This window comes from Artemia sp. Qi Xiang Cuo, chromosome 10 (genome assembly GCF_049724085.1).
Source record: "Artemia sp. Qi Xiang Cuo chromosome 10, ASM4972408v1, whole genome shotgun sequence".
NCBI classification, from domain to species: domain Eukaryota; kingdom Metazoa; phylum Arthropoda; class Branchiopoda; order Anostraca; family Artemiidae; genus Artemia; species Artemia sp. Qi Xiang Cuo.
The window spans coordinates 4630390-4656914 of NC_142803.1; the positions used below are offsets into that span (position 1 = coordinate 4630390).

Genomic DNA, 26525 nt, shown 5'->3' on the forward strand with positions numbered 1-26525 from the left:
AACTAGTGGAATATTTTGTTTATTTTTTCTGTAGTGAAGGGGACAAATGTTTTTTCATGTGTGGAGGTAAAGCAGAGAATGTGGAACAAGATAGGAACGGCTTCAGAAACAGCTCGAGGCAGCCGGAATCTGGATGGGAGTTACGTTTGGGGGAGATGCTTTCCGTGCGAGGGTTTGTTATTACATTTTTTTGCAAAATAGAGGCACAACGTAGCTCTCCTGCACCCAAGGATTTCCAACCTAGCTTTTCTTAGAAGCAGAGTATGCCACCTTGCCTTCTTTAAAAATTATTCACAGGATTCTTTCTTGGATGAATTCAATTTTTTCTGATTCATCGCGAGAGTAAACGTTGAAGAAAACTTTTTAAGCTTGGTATAAGACTGGGTGTACCATAAGATTAAAAGGTTTGGTATAAAAAGTTTCCAAGTGGTATATCTAACGAGAATGAAAAGAAAGTAGAAAAGACATTAAGGTGGGAATTAAGAAGTAGTAATTAAGTGAAAATTTGAATTGAAGGCCATGGATAAAATTGATGAAGATCTAATTGCTGATTATTAGTACAGATGGTTGATGAAGTGAAGATATAAAAAGTAGAAACGTAAGGCACAGAGTATTTTTTAGAAATTGAAAGAAGTTTAAAATAATAAGAAGAGAAGTCCGTAACCAAGATTAGAATATAGTTATGATTTCAACTCAACAGCAACAGGTTATGTGAAATTTTAAAAAAAGATTATATGCAAAATTTATATGATAAAGACTTTTTCATACATATTTTGTGATTTTTTTTAACTATATTAGCATTCAATGACATTTTAAGTGGTCCTTCTAAGAGTTTTATTAGATTGACCAGGACTTTGAATTAAGTTAATTTTTTGTTTCATCATTTGTTTACCAGCGGTGTCATCTTTTTCTTCTGAAATTACGTATTTGCAAATTGTATGTTTGCCAACTATATTTCATAACATTATGTATTGTGGCAACTCAGCCGTTTTCGCGTATTTTCTGTAATTGTACTTAGAATTTTCGTGTGTTTAAGGCTGATTTGAGTCACAGAAGCAATCCAACACAAATTAACCCATAGAGACTCCATTTCACCCAATATAATGCCCCCTAAACAGTCGACTCGTAATACCGATGCGAAGCCTACTGGGGGTTCGAAAAGAGCTCGCACTAGCCCCAAAAAAGGGTGTGATAAGAGTTTGACTCCTTGGCAATTCTAAATGATGACTCCTTGGCAATTCTCTGTGATGCATGCAGAAAGTGGATATGCATAGACTGCATGGATATGCCTGAACCCGAATATGTGTTGCTCACAAAAATTTCTCGACGGGTTGATGTTTGAATAAAGTGTCCAATTTTCCAGCGCTCTCCTATGAATCCAAGCAGTTCTAACCAGAATCCCAGTGTTGAAAGTATTGTCGAAGCTACGATAAGCAGTATGAAGAGAGATATTATTGATAAAATCCCATCCCAAGCCATTATCCAAGATATTGTGTAGTCTTCAGCAACTAACCTTGAAATTACTCTCAAAGAAGAGATTTCGAAATCAATTTACGATATCAGAACACAAATGTGAGCCCTTGAACATCAGGTCTCTGAGAAATGCTGTATTTCTGATGTGAGTGCTGAAATCAAAACCCTTGTGCAACAAGAGACTGCCTTGCCAAATAGTGAGTTTGCCCAACATCTCAACTGTGAGGCTCAGCGCTTTTTCGCTGAAGAGTGACATAGACAACGTAGAGCTCTAAACATAGTTGCATACGGTATTACGTCACAATCAGACGAACAACTCTACATCCAGTCATACCTCAGCCAAAATTACAAATTCCAAGGTTTTCAAATTACAAATGTGAAAAGACTTCCCATCCCTGCAAACTCACAGTCCGTAAATGCACGCCCATCACCTATCCTCTTCTTCGTTCCCAGTGTAGACATCAAAAGGAAAATTATTAACCGTTCTCGTGAACCCCGTGCAGATATTCAGTTTTGCGGAGACGCATCGAAGGCCGAGCGTGATAAACATAAGAATCTCATAGATACGCTAAAAACGTGATTAAACTCTGGTGAAAAAGATCTCATCATTTTCAAACCCCAAGTTGTGACAAAAAACGTTGCAGCTCATCGCGGTTGGAAAGTTCCAAAGCAAGCCCTGAACTCAGTTGCAATGGAGACGTAACAGTTTGTTCCTCGTCTCCTGTAAACAGTCCTGATTCCTTGCAGTTATCATCTTTGCTTTGTAGAACTTCAAGTGTTATTACTATTGTATCGACTGAAAATGAACTTAGTGAGTCTTACTTTTCATCTGAAAGTTCAAGTAAATCGAGCTTCATGAGTGCCATCTCTGAACTAACATCTACCCCGCCTTTGTCAAATACAGTTGCAGCTACAGGACCTCTGCCTCTGGTCAACCGGTCCCGTAAGCCTCGAAATAATAATACCCTGCGTGTCATCTCTAGCAATGTTGATGAAGAAGCAGATATTGCTGGGTTAGTGGAGATTCTGCCAAAATTTACTACAATGCCTGTTACCGAAAGTATGTTGCAGATATCTGGTTTTCAGTGTTTCACTAATCTGGGGCAACCAAACTACAGAAGAGGATTTGGTATTTATGTCAGGGAAGGTTTCCAGGTTAGTCTTATTAACCTTTTAATTTTCTATGTACCCTGGGTGGAAAGTTTATGGTTTGATATTACTCTTCAAGAAAATAAAAAAAATCTGCACTGAGTGTGTATACAGAAGCCCTAGTGCACCCAGTCTAAATGATTGTGAAATACATCTTAAAACTATCATTGATGAAATGTCATCTACAGCATCATCTGATTTAATAATTATCAGTGATTTCAACTTCCCATTAATCGAGTGGGTTGATGGTCTTGGTCATGTAGTATCTAATAATAGAGATTCACCATTTTTGTCTTGCTGATCTGATAAATTTTTTCCACAAACGGTTGACAAGCCAACAAGGCATCGTGGCAAACAGAATCCTTCCCTATTGGATCTCGTAATTTTGAGCAATCCAGGTTCCCTTGTCAGAAATGAATTTCTTCCTCCAGTTGGCAACAGCGTCCACTCAGTTATCCTCTCTGTGTTTTCCTTGAACATACGTCTGCAACCTAATCTTAGTCCTCAAACTTTTATTGACTACCAAGCAATATAGAAGGAACTAGCCCCAATAATTTGGTCAAAACTAATTATATCTGATATTAATATATCATGGACAAATTTTAAAGAAAGCCCTCCTATCAATTGCAAAAATTACTCCATTATCATCCACTGAAAACAGTCAAAAACGCTTCCATTCCTCACAAAGGATGCAAAAAGAACAATCAACAGGAAAGCCAGACCCAAGAAATGATATAACAAGGAGAAATCTCATGAAAATTGGATAAGGTATGCAAAGACTCGGAATCTTGCCTCTAATGTAGTTAAGGAATTGAAGTCGCAGCATGAGGAAAAGCTTGCCACAGAAATCAAGACAAACCCCAAATCTTTCTGGAGACATGTTTCTGCCAAAAATCCTAACCGTCACACCATTTCTGACCTAAGACATAATGGCATAACCCGCTCATTGCCAATAGATAAGACCAATGTATTAAATACCCAGTTTGCCTCTGCCTTCACCATCCAACCTTGTTCAACTATTCCTGCAGTACCATCAAACATAATGTGTCATCCAATACCAAAACTATCAATTACCGAAGATATTGTCTTAAATAGCCTGGAAAAACTTGTTGTTAATAAATCCAAAGGATCAGATGGAATACACCCAAGGCTTCTTAAGGAACGCCGAATTGTTCTCAGTTCTCCCTTGTGTGACCTCTTCCAGCTGTCCCTACAAAATGGAGAACTACCCTCAGATTGGAAAAAGTCCTATATAAAACCAATCCACAAAAAAAGGCTTCAAAGATACTGCAGAAAATTACCGCCCTGTTAGCATCACTTTTGCAGTTGTAAAGGTGCATGAGAGATTTGTTAAAAGATCTAATTCAGCACTTGGAAACTAACAACATCCTCACTTCCAATCAACATGGCTTCAGATCTTTAAGATTAGTGTTGACACTAATCTTATACACACATACGAGTATGTTACATGATTATTGGATAATGATGTACCTGTTGATATGGTGCTCCTGGGCCTCTCAAAAGCATTTGACAGGGTTTGCCATGAATTCCTCATTACCAAACTAAAAGCAGGAGCTGTTCGCGACATTATTGTCTAGTGGATACTGAGTTTCCTTTCAGAAAAATCATCCGTTGTAAGAGTTCACGACTCTAAAGGTGTCCCTCATTGCTCCTTGTCTACAACTGTTTTAAGCGGCGTTCCCCCGGGGACCATTCTTAGGCCAAGTCTCTTCAACTTATATATAAATGATGCACCCAATCACCTCTCAAACCTCCTCACTCTTTATGCTGATGATTCAAAACTTGTTGGTTAAGCAGCCACTACCTCTGACTAGCAATTTATTCAAAGTGACCTTAATATTCTTGGGACTTGGGCTGATACATGGCTCCTCTCGTTCAATATTGACAAATGCCATATAAACCACTTTGGTAATCATAACACACATCAGCAATACCATCTCAAAGGTTTCCCCCTTTTGGCAGTCTCTGAATAAAGAGATCTTGGAGTAATTGTTTATCGTCAACTAAATTTCAACATCCATGCAAAACCCGTATCGTTGTCTACCCTCCAATCTCTTAGGCTAATCAAAAGAACTATTTCTAATTGACATACAAGTGTGCTTATGAAGCTCTACAAGGCACTAATTCGCCCGTGCCTAGAGGTTAAAATATCCATGACATCACCCAATTTCAAGAATGACAAATAAATTCTAGAAAGAGTTGAACGAAGAGCAACCAAAATGTTCGAAAGCCTCAAACAAATGCCATACACAGAGCGTTTAGGTCACTTGAAACTTCCTACGTTTGCAAACAGGAGGAAACGTGGTGACATGATAAAGACCCACAAAATTATTTCCAAAAATGTGCTCCCTCGTCTCCTTATCCCTCCCCCAGAACAATCTGTCACTAGAGGTCATTCCAAAAAAAATCTTCAAGCAACGCTCCTTAGTCCAAGAAAGAAGCCATTTTTTCAGCCAACGAGTAATGAACTTGTGGAATATACTCTCTGAAAATACAGTGGCTGCTGATTCAACAGGTACATCCAAGAAAAATTTGGACAAAGAATGGCTACAGCAAGAGTTCCTGTACGACTGGGAAGCTGCTGAGTCCTCAACCAAAATTTAGTCCTCAACATCAAACCCATTGAAGTCATAACGAAGCATTACAAGGATGAAAATCGTTAATTTCGCTCCAAGCTGCGATTTAAGGTATAGGTTAGATAATTTAGATTAAATCATTTTTAATTGGTTCTTATTTTCCCCTCTAATTGATGCCCAATTAAATGATTAGAATATAGATTAGATTAGAACATAGTTAGATATTATGGATTAGATAATTTTTAAGCAGTTCTTAAATTCCTCACAAATAGATTCTCAATTAAACTAGTGATTTCAAATTATCTCTACAGCTGAAACTGTGAGTTTCCAGTTTAGTCCTGATCTCAACTTAACCAAAAAGTTTTATCCGCTTTTGGTTAAGCTGATATAGCTTAACTGTGTACCTAATTTTAGGTACACATTTGACCGACTGTATATCAAACAATATGGAAAATGTAATTTGATCCTACTTTCTAGGGGCCAATCTGAAAAAAGGCTTAGATGGCTAGGCTAGTTTTTGGCCATCCATCTGGGTTAAAACAAAAAGCAGGTCTTGTCAAAGTAGCTTGTACAAGGTCGAATGGTGCTGGAAGATATCACAAGAAAAGATTTAAAGGAAAATGGAACTTCATGAGAGGGTCTAAAGAGTGAATCTTTGAAACGATCGGGGGACGAGGAGTACGTGCAGCTGTGCTGCCCTCAGTTGGCTTGATGCTGGAGTCATTTGTCAGTAGGAGTAGCAGTAATGGTTTTAAAATACACATTTATCTTAAGAAAACAAATATAAAAAGAGTACAATTGCATACAATACTACCTTCTCACTTCCATTGACTATGAAATATCCACCAGGATCATAATAGCATTCACCTTTTTGTGCCAGCTCAGAAAATGTCTTCTGGTGAAGGTTGCACCGCTCACTTCGTAACATGATCGGCAATTGACCAATAACAACATTTCTTCGAAATTCTTTCTGCAATAAGAGGGAAACTATAAAGAGTTTTACGGGAATAAATATACATGCGGAAAGAGACTTAATTTGCAAAACTAGATGAGAAAATCTAAACTATAGTAAAACGAAGGAAAATACAACTGCAGAATCCTCTACTTCATAAATGCTACAGTAAACCCATAGGCGCATCCAGAAATCCGAGAAGAGGTATATAATACAAATATCGGTCTCGTGAAGCGGTAGGTGGAGGAGGGGGGAGGGGGAGTGTATAAAATTTTAGTGTCATCTTTTTTTACTTTACTTTGTCAGAAAAGCAATGCAAATGACCTGCAAAAAGCCTTGTACCAAATTTAGAGATTAGAGATCATGCAAAAAAACATCCTAAAGCGTTTTTTTTTACAAACACAAAAAAAGTTAAAAAGATTAAGCGCTTTATTTTTCTATTGAGCAACAAAATCCTATATTTTTATGTTTTCAGTAAAGCAGTAGCAAGTATGAACGAAGTTCCAAAACTTGCAGAAGCAGAATTCGACAGAATTCCAAAAGCTGCCAACACTTCAGCAGCACAACTTGTGTTTTGACAGCTTTTCTTTGAGCAAAAAGTGTTTTTATATGTAAAAATGGTATTTTCAGACAAAATCTGCCAACAAATTTTGAAAACTGCTAAGTAGCATTCCTACTTTGCTACCCCACTTTTTCTATGATGGGGCACTAGCTTAGTATATTCTTACAAAATAAAGAAACATCATTCGTCAGTTTATTTGCACAATTTTTATAGATATATGTTGCATAAGCTGAGAAGCAATAATTGTTGTTTCTATTTTAAAAACAACAAATTTCAATTTTACTCTTACCTCCACCAGAAAAAAAAGTTTTATTAATTTTTGCTCGTTTTTAATTTTTGGAAAATACACATTAAACCTGGCGGTTAGGTAATATTACAAAAAAATTTTACCAGGGGTTTTGCTAAAATTTAGCATTAAACATAAGCTTTACTTTTGACTTCATTGAAACTTTCCAACGAATATATATTGGGTTGACCCTTACACAAGAATTATGTAAGGTTAATACACAAAAATTCCAAGGTATTAGCTGCATATTAGCAGCAAAATCTCTCTGAGAAATGACAAAACGCAGGAAATAAGACTATATTATATACTACATTGATCATATGTAACGATTAAACCAATATTCTTTCTTCTATTTTGCATCATATTCAACTGAATTAATCGGATAGCTATTAGTCAACTATATAACTCTTACTTAAAATCCTTCAACGCTTCATTATTTTTGCTACAGCTCACGGTTAAACTTTAATTGTTGTGGATGATTACCACCAATCCTTTACTAAGGAAAATAATTATACATCAACCTATGTCCCTAAAACAAGTTTTGTTTGTTATCGATTGATATGTACAGTAAAGTTCTAGATTATGGCTCCTCAGAAGAAAACATCTTGATAAAATAAAAGTGGAACCAATAGATTCCTTATTTTATAATATTTCTGAATATCGTATTCGCATTTCTAACATTACCCCCCCCCCCCCTCTGTCTGTTCCATAATAATATATTTCTTCATTGTTTTTCATCTCGAGATATGTCACCTAACAGATAGCTCAAGTCTTGGCTTGATGAAATCCACTTTGTCTGTGATTTCAATGGAATTATTGAATTGAACGTCACTTAGAAATTATTTGAAATGTGGATAGCAAAGGAAGAAAACATGATCATCAGATTAATAGGAACATGCTACATACTATAAAGTAAGGATTTCACTGTTTTCGTGCTTTCTTTTAGTTTTGTATTATCCTAGGGCTATATATTGGACCATCAGGAATGAGGATGGGGCGCATTGTGAGGAAAACAAATATGATATTTGAAGAGAGCATAAAACAATGAATCTAATGGCATTATTCTTATTTTATTAAGACGTTTTCTACTGAGAAGCTTGTAATCTAGAATGTTACCAATATGTACTGAAACCCAAACGTTTGATTTCATACTTTTGTTTAAAAAAAAAGCAATGATCCAGATTTTCGATCCATGTATCACTTGTACACTAAGCAAGCTCAGTAACATAAACTAAAATATCAGGTAGTGCTGCCTCAACTGGAACTAAATTTTATTAAAGTCCTTTCTATACAACACTTATTTTCAGGAATGTTATTTTATATAGCTGTTAATTTTAACAATTCCATCAAATAACACATTTCTTAAGAGTATCTAAAGCTCTCCATTCATAAAACACCCCCAAACGTGGTACTTTTTGTCAGCACAAGGCAAGTAAACGTGCTATTGTCAGTGCCAGTTTACAAAAGTGTATAAGAGCCAACATTAGCTTTCATATGAACCCTAAGTCGTCTCACTACACCTTTGCGAAAATAGTGAGTGTTAGTTCCCTATGAAAATCCCATCTGGAACCTCATCTACGTACCCCATCGCGTTTACATCTATTACAGCAATTTACCTTGTAAACAACGATCTAAAGACAGTCCAACCAGTGTTCTTGTCTTCTCTACTAAGATGACCCGAAAACAGACTATTTTTACACACTGACAACACTTTATACAACACTTAGCCCTGGTGATATGAACCCTAATTATTAATAGCACATAGATGTAAGCACAAGCTTCAGAATGAGCCCTATGATTTTCCATTAGCCTGATAGCACCAAGGGAAAACTAAAAGAAAGGGAGATCCACCAGTACTATTCATGCAAAATACAAATTTCTCTGTTTTTCAAGGTGGGGGATAGTTAGCATGTAGTCAAGGGCTTTTGACAATGACAATTTTGTTTTATTTTAACTTTACGCCAGATTAAATTTGAGGAGTTTCAGGTTCTTTTTAAAATTCTCGAAAATTTGTCTTCAAGATTAAAAATTACTGCTGTGTAAAACACATTTAATAGTCACATTTTCCAGATTAGTATTAATCAAGAATTTTTTCAATATAGTTTCTTTGAAATCGTGCTTTGAAAAATTCAATTAGCATGGAGCATGGTTTACTCTTAATTAGCTGCAACAGTCATATTTAGCATTACAGCATTACTCTTAACTGCTGCAGCAATCATAGGATACTGGGTTTTCATTAATTGTGATTTCAATGTTTCCTATTGTGATTTCCAGACATGCCTTTTATATTTCCTAGCCTTCTCTGACTTTGAAAATACCACCAAAATTTGCCATTTTTGATACAATATGACATTCTACTCTGGTGCTATAAGACAAACTTATAAAATCACACAGGTAAGAGCAATAGATTTTAAATTAATCATTAAAAGTCTTTCCTCCAGTACTGGTTAGCACTGGCAGAAAAAAATAGACACCACTACTGCAAAAGAAAAAGATAAGAAGAAAGAAAAGCGACATTCTTTGTTTTTTAAGATGGGGGCAGGGCTCTAAAGAAAATGGTCAATGGTTTTCGACAATGGCAATTGGGCTTCCAAAAACTTCAAAAATTTGTTTTCTCAATTACAAAATACTAAAATACAAAAAACACATGAATCTAAAGCAATAGATTCAAGTGAATTAAGTAACTTTGAGTAATCTATTCAAAGTTAATAATATATAAAGTTAAATAATGTACATAGTTAACAATTTGAATAATCTATCAAAAATAATACTTGCCTTTAAAGAATTCCCTTGTCCCTTAGTGTATTCAATGTCAGCAACAATGTCCCCTGCATAGGTAAGGCTTCTTAATCTTGCTTGTTGAGGGTACATTTCAACCGATACTCCAATGTCATCATCAAGCAATGGATTCATAACCCGAACATCCACAAATTTTAAATACCAATTTGCGTTGCTCTGGGAATAGACAGTGGAATTGGCAGCCACAATATTTTTCATTTCTTCATTAACAAACTGATTAAATGAAGATATATGGTGTCCAATAATTCCCTTTGTTTCAACAAAGGCATTCACTAGCTTCCATTTATCCTAAAAAAGAAAGTAGGATTACATTGCTTAGACAACATGAAGCAGTAATCTTTGGTCATCCTTGCTGACAAAGGTGCTGTGAAAGCCCCACTTTTGTTGTCAATAATTGAATCTTTTAAATGGTATAAATGTTTTAGTTCTTTAAAATAAAAGTGATACCAGATCCCATAGACAGTCTTGAAAAAGGCTCTTTCTACTTGAAACAAACTTTATTCTCTATTTCATAACCCAGTCAATTTTTTTTAATGCCATGCAAACAAGCTAATACTGTGCAACTCTGACTAAAAACATAAAACTTATATAAATCTTGGTTGTTATTCCTGAAATGCAAAATATACAAACTAAGGAAACAGCAGCCTAATTTGGCTACTTACAAAATTCCTTTGTCAATCACCAAGTGATTACCATACAAACAATGTACTAATAAATGTGAAACTTTGCAATTGTGTTGTACTATCACTTATAATTACTGTGGAACTACTTCAACAAAGACAAATTTCCTCTCTTAAAATGTTTTGGAACTGAATAGCTGTTTAATTAATCAGCACAAGCATATAACTCTCGCACCTGAAGGTAAAGATGATATGTGATTCTTTCTCATAAGCAACTCTCAGCAACAGATAAGAAATCCCAAAATAATGAGGTCTTGAATCATTTTAGGTCCTGGCCTGTAAAAGTAAATGATCTACAATGACAAGACCTTGGCTGTAGGTACCTGCCTACCACATTTAAAGTGAATTGAGATACTTAATGTATCCCTCTGAAACATGCATCTTTATGACAATCCTGCAGTTGTACCTTGCATACAAATAAGGATTAACTTATATCATTGGATACATTAGTCTTAGATCTATCCAGTAACCAAGCCAGAATTATGATAGTATTTAGAATTTTTCTAGGGGAAGACTTTAATCTTGCTTAAGAAATAGGAAAATATCATTTTTTCAAAAATTTCAAAGTATTTTCAGTCTAAAGAATCATGTCCATGTAATTCTAAGAGTCGAAAGTGATTGGAGGGCAACTAGCCCTCCCCCCATGCCCATCATTTTCCCAAACACATCCAATCAAAAGTTTGAGATAGCCATTTTGTTCAGCATAGTTGATTTCCAGATGGAAAATATGTTTTTGAGGAGGACACTCCCCCCAAACCCTCAGGGCAAGGGTTTTAAGTTATACCCAGGGGGCATATAATGTTTTTATAGAAGGCGTTGTTGTAGAAACTTCAACTCATTCATTGTCTTCAACAGACTCATTCAATTGAAAATTCGAAGGGCTAGTACTCTTTTTAATAGTCTAAAGGGATTGGAGGGCAACTATCCCTTCAAAGCCCCCCCGCCCATCATTCTACCAAACACATCCAATCAAAATTTTGAGATAGCCATTTTGTTCAGCGTAGTTGATTTCCAGATAGAAAATATGTTTTAGAGGAGAACACTCCCCCACGACCCACAGGGTAAGGGTTTTAAATTATGCCAAGGGGGCATATAAGGTTTTTATAGAAGGTGGTGTCATAGAAACTTCAAAAAAGGCTCATTCGATTGGAAATTCAAAGGGCTAGTGCCCTTTATAATAATTGAAAGGGATTGGAGTGCAACTAGCCCCCCCCACGCCCATCATTCCCCCAAACATATCCAATAAAAATTTTGAGATAGCCATTTTGTCCAGTGTAGTTGATTTTCATATAGAAAATATATTTTGAGGAGGACACTCCCCAACAACCCTCAGGGCAAAGATTTTGAGATATCCATTTTGTTCAACATAGTTGAATTTTCTGGAAATTAGGTCTTTTAGGATGATAATCCCCTCAGAGTCCTCAGTGCAAGGGTTGTAAGTTATGCCCTGGGGGCATATAAGGTTTACATAGAAAGTTGTTGTATAAATCATAGGCAGCACGATTGCACTGCCTAAGTAAAGAACAGGGACACTCAAGAACAAGACAAGAAACAGGGACTAAGTAAAGAGGAGGACACTCCCCCACAACCCCCAGGGCAAGAGTTTTAAGTTATACCCTAGGGGTATATAAGAACAATGTTGGCACAATGTATTATTTATTAATTCTTTCCTTTAGAGCCGGTCATTTTGTATCAAAGAAGTTGTCATAGAAACTTTAAAAAGTGCTCATTCAATTGAAAATCGGAGTGGCTTGTGCCCTTTTTAATAATAAAAAGTCATTGAAAGGTGACTAACACCCCTCTCACACCCACCATTTCCCCAAACACATTCAATCAAAATTTTGAGAAACCCATGTTGTTAAACAGAGTTGAAAGTTCTGGGAATTTGGTCTTAGAGGATGACAACCACCCTAACAGACCTTAGGGTATGGGTTGTAATTTATGCCCTGGGGGCATATAAGGTGTTTATAGAAAGCGTTGTTATTTCCAAAATGGCTCATTGGAAATCGATAGGCCTAGTGCCCTTTTTAATAGTCAAAAGTGATTGTAAGGTTTGACATTTTTATAGTAAAGATCAAATATTATTTTTTGTTGTTGTTGTTTAGACCAGGGCACTTTGTGTCAAAGGAGTTGTCAAGGGAGCTTCAAAAACGGCTCATTCTATTGAAAATCGAAAGGGCTGATGCCCTTTTTAATAGTCAAAAGTGATTTGAGGGGGACTAATCCCCCTTCCACTCCCACCCTTACATGACAACCCTCCCATTTCTGCTCTTAAAATTTAATCAAATCAAAATATACTTTTCGTGTCCAGATTTTTAAAAGGGTGTATGTTGTTAAAAATTGCTGAAAATTTTTCTCCAGCATACAAATAGCAGGCCAAACTATAAAGTCTTAAAAAAACAAAAAAATGTAAAGTATTAATATCTTTTTCCCTGAAAAGACTATGTCAATACAAAATGAATAAAAATGAATTTTAAAAACTTTTTCCACAAAATAAGTTTTTCAAAGAAAAGTAAAGAACTCTATTAAACAAAAAATGAGAAAAAATAAAATCAAATAATCTACCATGCATAAAACTACTACAAATCAGCATTGATAAACAAATGAAACCCAAAACGAACAGAAATTACAATAATTAACTGAGTCAAAGTCAAAACGAGAAGAAATTAACATAAGTTGGGCACAAAACACCTATGCCTTCCCAAGGCCAGAAAAAAATTTGCACTTTACTGAAAAAATACAAATGAATGTGGATTGTCAGTTTAATATATATATATATATATATATATATATATATATATATATATATATATATATATATATATATATATATACTGATATTTAGTAATCAAAATGATAATATTATTTGATTTATTAAAGTTATAAAAGCAAAGAAATGTATATTTTTTTAGTAAAGTGCAAATTTTGTTCTGGCCTTGGGAAGGGATAGGGGTTTTGCACCCAACTTATGTTAATTTCTGCTCGTGTTGAGTTTGGCTTGGTTAATTATTGTAATTTCTATTCATTTTGAGTTTCATTTATTTATTGATGCTTATTTGTGGTAGTTTCACACTTGGTAGATTATTTGACTTTATTTTTGCTCTTTTTTTGTTTAAAGGAGTTCTTTACTTTTCTTTGAAAAACTTATTTTGAGGAAAGTGTTTTAAATTAATATTGTAAAAGATCGTCAAAGGTCACTAGCCTTAGGGTGGTATGGGGTGGAGGTAGGTGCTTTAAAACACCATCCCAGGGGATCATTGAGGGTCTATATTCTCATTGAGGGTAAAATAAACTATATGTCCAGAAATGCAAAGCAATCCACTATGGTAAAAAAAACAAACAAAAAAAACACCCTTTGGAGTCAGTGCATGGAGTCAGCCAGCCCATTATGGGTAGCCAAGCCAAACAAGACTTGGGTGCACTAGTTGAAAGAGTTAAAATTTAATTTATATGATCAGACTGTTGCTGCAAAGGCTGGTCAGACTCTGCATAGTTGAGAGAACTTTCAGTAGTTGTTCCCCCTCAGATGTTTCCAAGCTTCTTTAAAGGTTTAATTTGACCTAAGGTAGAATTTGGTATTTGCATTGCCAACCCAATTAATAAATCAGACCAAGAAACTCAAGAATCACTTCAGAAATATACTATTAAATGCATCAGACGTCTCAATGACATTCCTTAGCCCTCAGAGTTAGAAAAATTTACCCACACTGGCTTATTGCCACAAGAGAGAGGATATGATTCTGAATTAAAGCTGCTCAACCATGAAAAGCTTATTTCCAAAATTTTTCAACTGTATAATTCTTTAAGAACAAAATGACACAATCAAAAACTTTTCAAGAAGCATGTCAAACCAAGCTTGCATAGCAAATTCTTTCCCAATTGGGTGGTGAGTCTATGGAACTTTTTAGACTTGGGACTAACCTGATTATTTGGCTCACCAACTATCTTCACTGACTGGCAACTACAGGTTCTACCTACTATTGGCAAGTGTGATTTAAGGTAATAATACCTGATGCATTATTATAGATCACTACACATAATTTCATAACAAATGAAAATTTTTAAAATCTCATCTTTTTATGCTCTATGTAAATAAGATAGTTCTTTTGCTTGAAAATACAATGAACCCTGTAATGATCCATAAAATAATAATGATCCATAGCAATAAAAAAAGCTAAAAAACAAAATCATTACTTTATGATATGCAGTATGTTTTTACTAATCACACTATCATGTTTACTTTCAATCTTGTCTGTATTTATAAATTCTTTTTAAATTAATATTGAATAACCAACAGATCTGGAATTCTTTTACAATCAGATATAGACCTAATGGTTTTGATGGGTCAGGGAACCTGTTCAAAAAAAAGAAGCATCAAAAAACACAAAACAACAGAAATACTTTAATTAGGGCTACAGCCTATAAAGAACGTCAGAAGGGATGAGATGGATTTGCTAGGAAAATGATTGTTATATTTAGAAAGTGCATAAAAAAGTAGCCAATACACACAGGATTTTACAACTGACATAGAGACAAAGGTGAGCACACTGTTCACTTCCTTTTTTATGCCCTTTCCAAATATACTGATCAAATCACTTGTTAGCAACCCCCCCCCCCCACACTCTTGATGGTACCACTTATAGCCCTAATAATAAATTTCTCTGTTAGACCAATGCAGTTATATAATATAGCTCCTATATTAAACCTGATATCTTTTAAGTCTGTGATTTATCTTGTGTGTGATTGAGCATAAAATTCAACAAAATATGATTTGAAACCATTTTAAAAGTATAATATAATAGAAGGTGACAACATAATCTGATTAAAAAAAACATCCTTTTATTGTAAAGCAAACGTTTCAGTGTTTTAGTGATTTCTTTCAGTTGTTAGATATTAATTGGGCTATATATGTTCAGTAGTCTGAGAACTACTGAGAACTTCAGAGTTATCAGTGGGGCCTCTCCCAGGCCACTCAGCGCGTCCCCAGGTGGCGGATAGGGGAACGTCCTGTAGATATGCAGGGCACATCCCGGTAGGGAGGTGCGGACCACGGGAGGACCCGGTCTCTGGGGGTCTTGAAATATAGCTGGAGCACCCACGTCTGGGGGCCATAAGTTCAGGCGGAGGAGGTGGAAGGACCCTCTGATGTGCACGGGGCAGGGCCCATCGGCGTATGGATACGTCCCGCCAGTCACAATCCTTCTCCCAGCAATGGGAAAATTGCAGGTGATGCAGGATGCCAGAAGGGCGCATTATCGGTAGTAGATATAGCCGGCCCCTGCTAGGGATGGAGAGGAGTGGCTTACCGCCGTCCTGAAATTAGCCAAGAAACCTCTTTTCCTATAAAATATGAAGTACAAACGATCAAGAACGAGAACCACTACTACCCCGTCCGGGGCAACCGACGAAGTTACCGCGTCCGGGGCAACTGACGAAGTTACCGCGTCCGGGGCAACCGACAAAGTTACCGCGTCCGGGACAACTGACGACCCAGAATCTCCCTTTAACAGTGTTGACAACTCCAAACCCGGAGGCTATGCTTTCTCCTAAATTTATTTTATCTGTTAGAACCCTGAACGTTAGAACGCTTGCTAAACAAGGCAAAATAGATCTTGTCCTAAATGAACTAAACCGACATAAATGGGATATTGTGGGACTTCCAGAAACACACCTCCCTAGCACTGGCGAAGAAAGGATTGGTAACACTAGTCTGATAGTTTCTGGGAGAACCGATGGCATCCATTGCCAAGGTGTTGGCTTTTTGATGTCGAGTAAGGCATGAAGATCCCTGATTTCCATAACGCCTGTGTCAGAATGGTTGATTATGATACAAATGAAGGGATCCCCAATCAACATCACGATCATACAAGTCTACACTCCTGACTGCAGCAAACCAAATGAAGAGTCTGACAATTTCTACCTTCAACTGCAAAGCTTAATTGACGCAGTTCCTAAAAGAGACCTTATTGTTGTCATTGGCGACTTCAATGCTATTGTTGGTAATGATTCTGCTCCAAATGAAGATGTTATGGGTAAATTTGGCCTTGGACGACTTAACAAGAGGGGCGAACGCCTCATTGAATTTTGCAGACAGTGATCTAGCCATTAACAATACTTTCTTCAAACACAGAGAACGTTGTAAGGCGACATAGACCTCACCGGATAGAAAAACCCATAATATTATTGGTTGCATGCTCGTCTCTAGGCGCTGGAAATCATCTGTGCTAGATACTGTCACCCTCGCAGGTGGCGACTTCGAAAGCGACCATTTCCTAGTCATTTCTGCACTAAACATATGCCTGGAATCTTCCGCAAAGCTGAATAAGAGACCCACTCGTTTCAACATACATCTTCTCAAAGACCTTCAAATTCGCCAAACCTACATCGATGAACTGTCTACTCAAATATCGGACCTTCTTTCTAATATTCCTGTAACTCTATCTAAAGAGGATATCGATAAACTGGTCACAGACTCCTCTAAGATCATCAGCAAAGTAGCGATGTCCGCCCTAGGAACCAAAAAGGGTGATAAAAAGCCTTGGATAACCAACGAAATCATTTTATTGTGTGCTGAGAAACGAAAACACAGTCAGAGAGAGAGAGCAGGGACAGATATAAGCAGTTGAAGCGTGCTGTAGAAAAAGCCACCCATAGAGCCCATTGCACCTACATTAAAGACAAATGTGAACGGTGTGAGGCTGATTTTAAGAGAGGCGATTCATGCTTCATGTATAAGAGAGTTCGTTAGCTAACAAGCAAGAAAAGCCTCAGTTCTTGTACACTGCTAGATAAAAATGGCTCTCAGATACAAAGCACAGAAGGTATCCAATCGAGATGGATGGAGCATTTCAAAGAAAAGCTTAATCCTGATATCTTTCCAAACTCTGCTGTCCTGGACCTCTTGCCCGTTACTGTCTCAGATCCCAGCCCACCTCCTCTCCATTCTGAGGTTGAAGATGCCATCCAAGCGCTGAAGACTAACAAGGCCCCTGGCCCAGACGGGATACAGGCAGAACTGCTGAAAGTCCGGTGTGAACCACTTATAGATCTTTTCCACAAGATTGTATCCGGTGCCTGGCAAAAGAGTCATTTCCCAACTTCTTGGTGCGAAGCCACAATTGTTCCACTACACAAGAAGGGGTCAGAGCCGATATGTGATAATTACAGTCCTATTAGCCTAACAAGTCAAACTGCCAAGATCTTCACCCGAATTATACTCCAACAGATCAGAGCCATGTCATCCTTAGTCATCCAAGAATACCAAGCCGGTTTTTGCCCTGGGAGATCAACTGTTGACCAAATTTTCACTGTTTGCCAAATTTTAGAGACATATCTGGAATTTGGTTGCAGCCTATATCAGCTCTTCATTGACTTTAGGCAAGCATTTGACCTTATTTGGAGAAATGGTCTATGGCATATCCTCCTCCATTATGGAATCCCACAAAACCTAGTAGATCTTATCAAAGATATGTACTCAAAATTTGGGAGTCGTGTGATGACTAGTAAAGGTCTTACTGACAGTTTCCAGACTTCCGCAGGTGTCCTTCAAGGATGCCTTTTGTTTCCAGAGCTGTTTAACCTTTTCCTCACAGCAGTCTTATCCCTGGTGGAAACAACTTGCGGTGCACATATAGGGGGTGTTCAGATAGATAAGCTAGCCTACGCCGACGATATCAACAAAATGGCTGAAACACCCGAGGATCTACAAGCCGTTCTTAACGACGTCTTTGAAGCCACTAGTTCTTTTGGAATGATCATAAATGTATCAAAAACAAAGGCTATGTGCTGCTCACGAAAGCCAAAGGATACAGTTAAGCCAGACCTGAAAATTAATGGAGAGAGTATCCAGTGGGTTGACGAGTTCCCTTACCTCGGTAGTCTGATCACCAGCGACAACAGTCCATCAAAAGACATCAAAAGACGTCTCGCCCTCGCGAGTTCCAGTTTCAAGGCCCTTATGCCCATATGGCGAAGCAAGGATTTGTCTCTGCGGCTTAAGACACGACTTTTTGATACCCTGATCATCCCCATCGCAATCTACTCATCTGAAACATGGACACTGAAGGTAAATGACAACTGTCGACTTGCAGCATTTGAAACTAAGTGCCTCCGCCGCATCGGCGGGATCACTTACCTTGATAGAATCTCAAATTTCAAACTTCTCGAGCGCCTTAAAGTACAACAAACAATTCTCATGAGGATCCAGCTCCAGCAACTTCAATGGCTCGGTCACGTACAATGGATGAGTCGGTCCCGTCTCCCGAAAATCACCTTCGAAGGCCAAATTCACGGTTCTTGTCCTCGTGGCCATCCCCCAAAAAGTTGGAAGGAAAACTTTGCACCTCACTGCCTCTCGGACCTTCTTTGCCTAGCAAAAGACCGTGAAGCATACAGAAGGCACATCCACGCCATTACGAAGAAAGAGGCCCCAAGATGACCTTCAAGGACGGATGGGACTTAAGTAGTATATATGGGACCATCAGGGTAGGGGTGCATTTGTGAGTGAATTGATTATTATATTTGGAATGGGCTTAAAAAGGCATCAAGTAGTGTGATTACGTTGTCTCTATATTATTTATAGAGCCTTGTACATGCAGACAAAAAAAGGAAGGTAAATTTGTGATGTATTTTCATTACTGAGCTATAAATTAGATGAACATATGACTTGATGCCTTTTTGTATGATCTTTCAGAATATAATAATCATTTTACTTGGGAATTCAATCTTAAGCCTATTATGGAATCTTGAAGATGATACAAAAGGTTCACAACAAATGATGTTATAATGATAAGTTCTTATTTTGAATGTTATCAAAGCTAAACTAGCCAATCAAACAGGGTGAATTTTCTCAGTCTGATAAAAATACATATCAGCTACTGTTGATCCTTTTGAGGCTCACCTTATGAAAATTGCCATTGAGTGGGCAATCAAGGAAAAGGTTGTTGTTGTAGTAACTGATAATGGAGCAAATGTAGTTTGGGCTGTAAAGGATGCTGCATCCCAAGTAGGTACAGGATGGACACATGTTTTGTGCTTCATATATACTCTAAATTTGATGTGGGGGGGCTATTAATTATACTGCTGAATTGTTGCCTCTTGTCCAAAAGGCTAGAAATATCGTCAGCTTTTTAAGATGTAGTGTTGTAGTTACTGACAAGCTGTGCCAGTTTCAAATCTCTATTGACAATATTCGCACCAAAAACTAAAACCTGATGTGACAACTAGATGAAATTTGCTTCTCACTATGTTGTCTAGTCTAAAAGATTTGAAAGAGTCAGTAACAAGCCTGCTTGTGCTTCTTGGTAAAGTGGACCTCATACTCACTGACAGTGAGTGGGGTGTTATTTCAAATATGATTGTAGAGCTTACACCCTTTGATGAGCCAACTATTGAGCTCTCTTCTAAAAGCTATCCCCCATCTCAAAAGTCCTGCCTTTGTCTAAGATTTTGAGATGCCATCTTGTTCAGGCAAATTTTGGTGGATTCTCAGATGTGGCTGATGAGCTTTGAAAGGCTTTGCTGAATAAAATACATTGTAGGTTTATAAGTCTTGGTCAAGTCACACCTTTTGCAATTGCCACATATCTTGACCTGCATTTTGAGAAAATGTATATTTCACCTGAATATCTCCTACAAGTTGAGAGCAAAATTGCAAACGAGATAGATTTGGCCTTGCTGGCTGCTGAATCCCAATCAGAAGATACAAGTACCATTGCAGTCCCTACAATACAGTTATATTAGAATCAAGCCAGTTTGTGAGGTTCACACGATGAAGTCCTTATATTCAATGCAGAACATGCTTTAACAGCAGCCGAGTATATCATGGCTCTGCAATCTTCCAACAGGGAGCCAACAGTTTCAAGAGAAACTTGTCCACTCAAGACGTGGAAGTCTCATGCTATGGGATCCCAATAACACCAGTACAAAGTTGCAATGAAATTCATGTCTGTGCCCACTACCAGTGTCCCTTCTGGAAGTGTTTTCCAAGGCTGGTCAGATAATCACTGAATGGCAGAACCAACTCTCAGGGAAAAACATTGACAGGCTGCTGTTTTTGAATAGTCAGTAGTGTATTTTTCTCCTTTCCTGAGCCCAAATAATTCCAAATCTAGGTTTTTATTATATTAATTTACATGATCAAATTTTACTTTTATTGTTTGATTTTATATTATTTGAATTTTGAAAAAAAAATTCAAACAAAATACCCTTTATTTACCATTTGTGTTGCTGAACTTCAGTAAATCCATGAGATAGCAAAAAACTGATCTGAAATATTGATAATGATACAAGGCATGTTTTTTTAAGTAAGAGCATATCTTTCCCAGTCAATGTGGCTCTTCTAAAGTATGATTTAAATGCCTTGGTCAGTTGGTGTAATTTAAATACAATGATTATTAATAAGGGAATATGCAGCTGCCCAAAAAAAAACAACAGCCCTTTAAATCTAGGACTGACAACTGTATTTATATTTTCACTATAGTTTACTTAGTACCAGTAACTGAGAAGGGGTACCTAAAAGGTTTTGTGGGTAAAAAGGGGTATAGTGTCTAAATAAGTTTGAGAACCACTGATCTAGTGAATGCAGCAGCACACCAGTATTCTATTGGTGGTGTAGTGACATATTCTGTTGATTTGATTAGGGACATTGGTGTTGCTTTCAATAATCAATCAAGGTTTGATAAACAGGTATTAGCTGTATCACATAATGCAAACTACAGTTTGCTTTGCATCAAAAGAATGATTAGAAGATTTAATCTGAAAAGCTTTACTGTGCTGTATAAGGCAATGATGTGACCAATAGTTGAATAGTGCACATCTGTGTGGTATCCAACAAAAAAATCTGATTCAAAGCTTATTGAAAAAGTGCAAAAATAGACATCAAAATTTGTTGCTTATTTGAAGTACTCATCTATAAGTGTAGACTAAGATGTTGGAGCCTACCGTCTCTGCAAATCAGGAGGAATAGATGAGACTCAGTTAATACATTTTGAATTATTAAAGGTGTTGATAATTTATCTGCAAGTGATTTCTTTCAGTTAAACCATTATTCACCCAAATGGCAGAACTCCTTAAAATTGTATCAGAAAAGTTTTCAGAGTGGTTGGACAGGTTTCTTTTGTAAATTGGTCCATAAAATCATGCAACATGTTACCTGATCATGTTGTTTCAAGAAATAATGGTACAGCTTTTGTTGGAACCTCTTTTTATGATGGGTAGTATATAGAACCATAATCTTCATGGCCTTAGTATGATATATTTTACTCAGTGCCCCTAAAATGAGTTTTGTGAATTTGTCTCTTTGTGTATTTGTTTATTTTTGTAATGTGTTCAGCCTAAGGAGTTTATCTGTTATAATGGCACAAATCATTACCTAGGGTTCCAATTCTTGGTTATTGTTGTTTTGTTAATCGCCTACTTTCAATGAAACAAGACCATGGCTTACTCTGTATTTTTGTTAAAAATAGAAATAAATTAATACAGATAGAAATTTTTTCTAAATCCAAACAATTTATCTGTAGATCTTTGAAACCTCATAAATTGGGACTGAGCAAAGTTTGTGATTAAGCAGAAGATCTATTTTGCAAGGTTTCAGTTTTATAAACAAAACAAAAATAAAGGACAACACCATCTAGAGAGATGGAGTGGAAGTATGTATTTCAAAATACCTTCCAATGACATATTTTAGTCAATAGATCCTACCCTGAAAGTTTCATTTTCCTAACCATACCACTTTCTAAGATAGCAAAAAGTAGCTTGTTGGTGAAATTATAGTTTAGTTACTTTTCACTATCTTGGAAATGGGTTAGGTTAGGAGAATGAAACCTTCAGGGATGGGTCTACAGGCTAAAGTATGTCCCAGGAAGGTATTTTGAAGTATTTACCTCCACTCTTTCACTCTCTAGAGAGTCTTGACCTTTGATAATCTTTAAAAATCTGCATTTTAAAATTGAAACCAAGCAAAATAAATCTTCTGCTTGAATGAAGTACAACAAAATTGTTTTCAGCTTCATAACTTTGTTCAATCTCAATTTATAAGGTTTTAAAGATATGCAAATAAACACAGAAAACTTATGCAAATCAAAGGAATTGTATTTTCAGAACAAAAGCCAGGGAAAAAGAAACTGATAACCAAAAATTAAGGTAAAATATTGTTTTACCAAATTTCAATAGTTATAGACCAGTCAAGTAGGCAAATTTCTAAGACTTAGAAATAAGAAAATGGTTAACACAGAAGCCAGATAATAGCCTACCTGCCCAGAGTATGTTTTTGGCCCTGGATTATTTACTGAAAGTTTTTATTTCTAACCTAACCCATTTTCAAGATAGTGAGAAGTAACTAAACTAAAAAGGGCTGGGCACATGTAACTGATTTCCAAAGCAGCAACAATTTTAAAAGAAACTTGTGTTGATTTGAGCTTTAAAAATTTTCTAGTTTTTGGTGCTGATTGACCAAATCAGTGCCAATTTTCAGTGTAATCATCACAAAAAATAGGGATACAATAAATAGAAAATAAATAGTGAGCCAGAGATGTCTGTGGTGAAAGAACTCACTAATGAGCTGATAACTAAGCTGAGATCTATCATGCAACTATTGATAAACTCTAAACAAATATTTGTGTCCATGATTTTTAGTTTTGAAAATCTGATGCAATAAATTTTTTGGCACTTGGGCACCATATGGGCCTAACTAAAAAGTCAAGTTAGGTTAATGCTAATGAAATAAAATAGGACAAATATATAATAGTTTATAAACCAATTTGGGCTATATATTTGCATATTAGGGGGGGGAGTAAAGCATAGAATATAGCCTATTAAATACATAACCTAACCTAGGTACCTTTTTCTCCCCCTAAACCCCCCCAAAAAACAACAGTTTAAATAGTGTAAATGCATTGAAAAACCCACTAAGCATTGCATTACTACTGTATAGTGGTGTCTTGAACTAACCTGTCAAAAATAGGCTTTTCATGGCTGGTTTCCTTGTAAAGGCCCATATAATGCCCAAGTACCAATTTTTTGTACTGCAATTGTTTATCCACTGAGCTGCTGAAATTGGTTCCCAAAATCAGCTAGCCTATGTGTGCCCAGCCCTTAAACTAGAATTGTACCAATGAATTTCTTAGCCTATATAGGCTACCTACCAAAGAAGAATGACATCATGACAGTTTAAATTTACCTCCCATTTACATCAGAAATAAAATTTGTCCCCCCCTAATATGCAAATATATACCCTGAATTGTTATATATGTGGGGGGGTGAAATTCATTCCCAACAAAATGATTAGCCTATTTGGAAAGAGCATACAAAAAGGCAAGTGGTATATTAACTTTATGTGCAAGTCAATAATATGATTTGGAAGAACTTTACCAGAAGCAGATATCTGTAGAAATAGACAACATCTTTCTAGGTTACAATTTAGGCTATGATTTCAGTCCACTAACTCTGGCCTAGCTCTTTCCAAAATAGCCAAAAATCCCTTATCTAGAACCTTAGCCTACTTGAAAATCTTGCAGCAAGGCTAACTTATAATTAACGACTGTTTATTTTAAATGTCACCTCAATAGCTTTAATAGGTTCATGTAAATTTCCGTCTTCCATTTTTGCTAAGCAAGTCCACCTTTGGTTTAGAGTTTTTTCTTTTCTTCTATCAGATAATGTTGATTCTTCTGTATCTTCTTCCATTTCAGCAGATGGGTCTTTTCAGTCGATACTATAGACCTTATTCGTTTTTGAAGTGCCACCCTCGGATAGAAAAAGAACTACTCGTGGCAGCCATGTTGTTGGTAAAAATCGCTCATCTCTAATAGGAATAAAGAAGAAAATAACAACAAAAGTCTACTTTTTGTGGTCTTTTTCGAGTCTCGTCAATGACAGTACTGTTGTGTTCCATTGTGCAAAGAATCTTGAAAAAAATCCCAAGACCTAAAAATAAATGAAAGAGCAATTAAAAAAATCTTCTTTTATACTTTAGCCCTAACATAGCATTTTAAGCTCCAAAGCCTGGTGAAGTATTTGGTGAGTTATAGGTTATAAAAAGCCTGATTGACTTGTAAATAAGTCAAATGAACTAAAAAGTAGCCTAGACTGTAATTTAACTTTGGGTTGGTAATACTAGTGGTTAAAAGGGCTATCTACATGGTATTGCCTGATAAGTTTGTTTAGGCCTATTGCTATGCAGACAATGCACGTCCCTCCTAATGGTTCAGATATGGTCCTGAACTATATAGGCCATTTTTTATTGTTCCTTTGCTAATACAGGTTTGATGTACCCATAAAAATCACGGTAGGCTGTAAAAGGTTTCAAAGAAGTTATTGAATAAGTATTTTTTAAATGTGTTTAAAATGTGGGTTGGTAATACTAGTAGTTAAAAGGGCTATCTTTGTGGTATTGCCTGATATGCTTGTTTAGGCCTATGCTGTGCAGGCAATGCACCCTCTCCTAGTGGCTCCAAATATGGTCCTGGACTATAGGCCTATAGGAACTTCAAAGGAATTTTTGAATAAATATTTTTTAAGACATAGATAAATATGAAGAAAACTATGGTAATGTAATCAATAAAGTGTATTACACTTTATAAAGGAAGACTGTTATGGTCTTATTGTTTTCTTTTTTTAGGCCTACCCAGTATAAATCTGATAGACAATCAGATGTAAATTTACAGCATGTCATATTATGGATTTACAAATAAAGTAAAAATACTATTTGATACCTTTTTTATGCTCTTAACAAATATAATTATAATTTTTGTCAAAATTAATCTTACCCCCATCCCTAGGCTATATATACCAATTCAGGGTATTTATTTGCAAATTCGTGTAAGGGGGGGGGTAGATTTCAAGATTACCTCTCTTTTTTATCAGAAAAAAGCTTTACCCCCACTGCCCTATTGTGCAAATATATACCCTGAATTAATATATATAGAGGTGGGGGTAAAATTCATTTCTGAAAAAAATTATTGTTATATTTGGAAAGAGCATAAAAAAGGCATCATGTAGTATGTTTACTTTATATGTAAGTCAATGATATGAACTGTCAAAAATTTACCCAATCAAAATTTGAGGGGTATTGTCTGGGTGACAACTATCATGCTGAGAAAGTATAAATTCAGGAATCTAAAAGTTCCAGTTGTATTGACATGTTTTAGGATTTAGTTGTAATAGCACTTTTTCTTACATTTAGAAACAGTAACAAAGGGGGAATAATTGATAAATTTCTTTTTTTTAACCTTGTTCCCATCAGGGGCATAGCTCCAGCATTTGATAAAATTCTACTAAAGCTACTTTTGGCTATCTTGGAAAGGGGACAGGTTAGGAAAACGAAACTTTCAGGGATGGGTCTACAGGCTAAAGTATGTCCTGGGAAGGTGTTCTGAAGTTCCTACCTCCACTCCTCCCTCTAGAGGGCCCTGACCTTTGATCTTGAGTGAAACCTTGCAAAATAGATCTTTCTGCTTAAATGAATTACAACAACAAAATTTTCAGCTTCACAACTTTGCTCAAGCCCAAGTATTAAGGTTTTAAAAATACACAAATAAATTTTCTACATTAAAAAAAAAACATTGACATGGCTTAAAATTCTACTCAAATAACAGGAATTTTATTTTCAGAACTAAAGCCAGAGAAAAAGAAACCAATAACTGAAAATTAAGGTAAAGACTTGTTTTGTCAAATTTCAATAGGTTCTACCTGTTATGTAGGCAAATTTCAGGACCCTTTAGTAGGAGAAGGAGTGGAGGTAGGTAATTGAAAATACCATCCCAGGACATACCTTAGCCTGTAGATCCATCTGTCTTTTTGGTAAAATTCTACTTTAGCTACTTTTGGCTATCTTGGATAGGGGTTTGGTTAGGAAAAAGAAACTTTCAGGGATGGGTCTACAGGCTTAAATGTGTCCTGGGAAGATATTATGAAGTACCTATCTTCACTCTCCCCTCTAGAGAGCCCTGATCTTTGATGACCTTTAAAAATCTGTGTGTTATAAAAGTTAAACCTTGCAAAATAGATCTTCTGCCTAAATAAAGTACAA

General features: G+C 36.4%; 2 protein-coding genes across 2 annotated transcripts in view; one reads left to right on the forward strand and one right to left on the reverse strand.

Moving 5' to 3' along the window:
• LOC148947384 (DNA-directed RNA polymerase III subunit RPC2-like) overlaps positions 1 to 24139 on the reverse strand; it is a 56705-nt gene extending 32566 nt beyond the window's left edge. Inside the window, exons 1-3 of the mRNA XM_089095787.1 lie at positions 24056 to 24139; positions 9795 to 10106; positions 6034 to 6189 (exon numbers count right to left, since the gene is read on the reverse strand). Of these exons, the coding sequence (XP_088951913.1) occupies positions 6034 to 6189; positions 9795 to 10106; positions 24056 to 24097 (510 nt within the window). The 5' untranslated portion in view covers positions 24098 to 24139. The remainder of the gene's footprint in view (positions 1 to 6033; positions 6190 to 9794; positions 10107 to 24055) is intronic.
• The window catches only part of LOC148947383 (uncharacterized), a 278197-nt gene that overhangs the window by 38468 nt on the left and 213204 nt on the right, over positions 1 to 26525 (forward strand). The gene's annotated exons all lie outside the window — the stretch shown is intronic.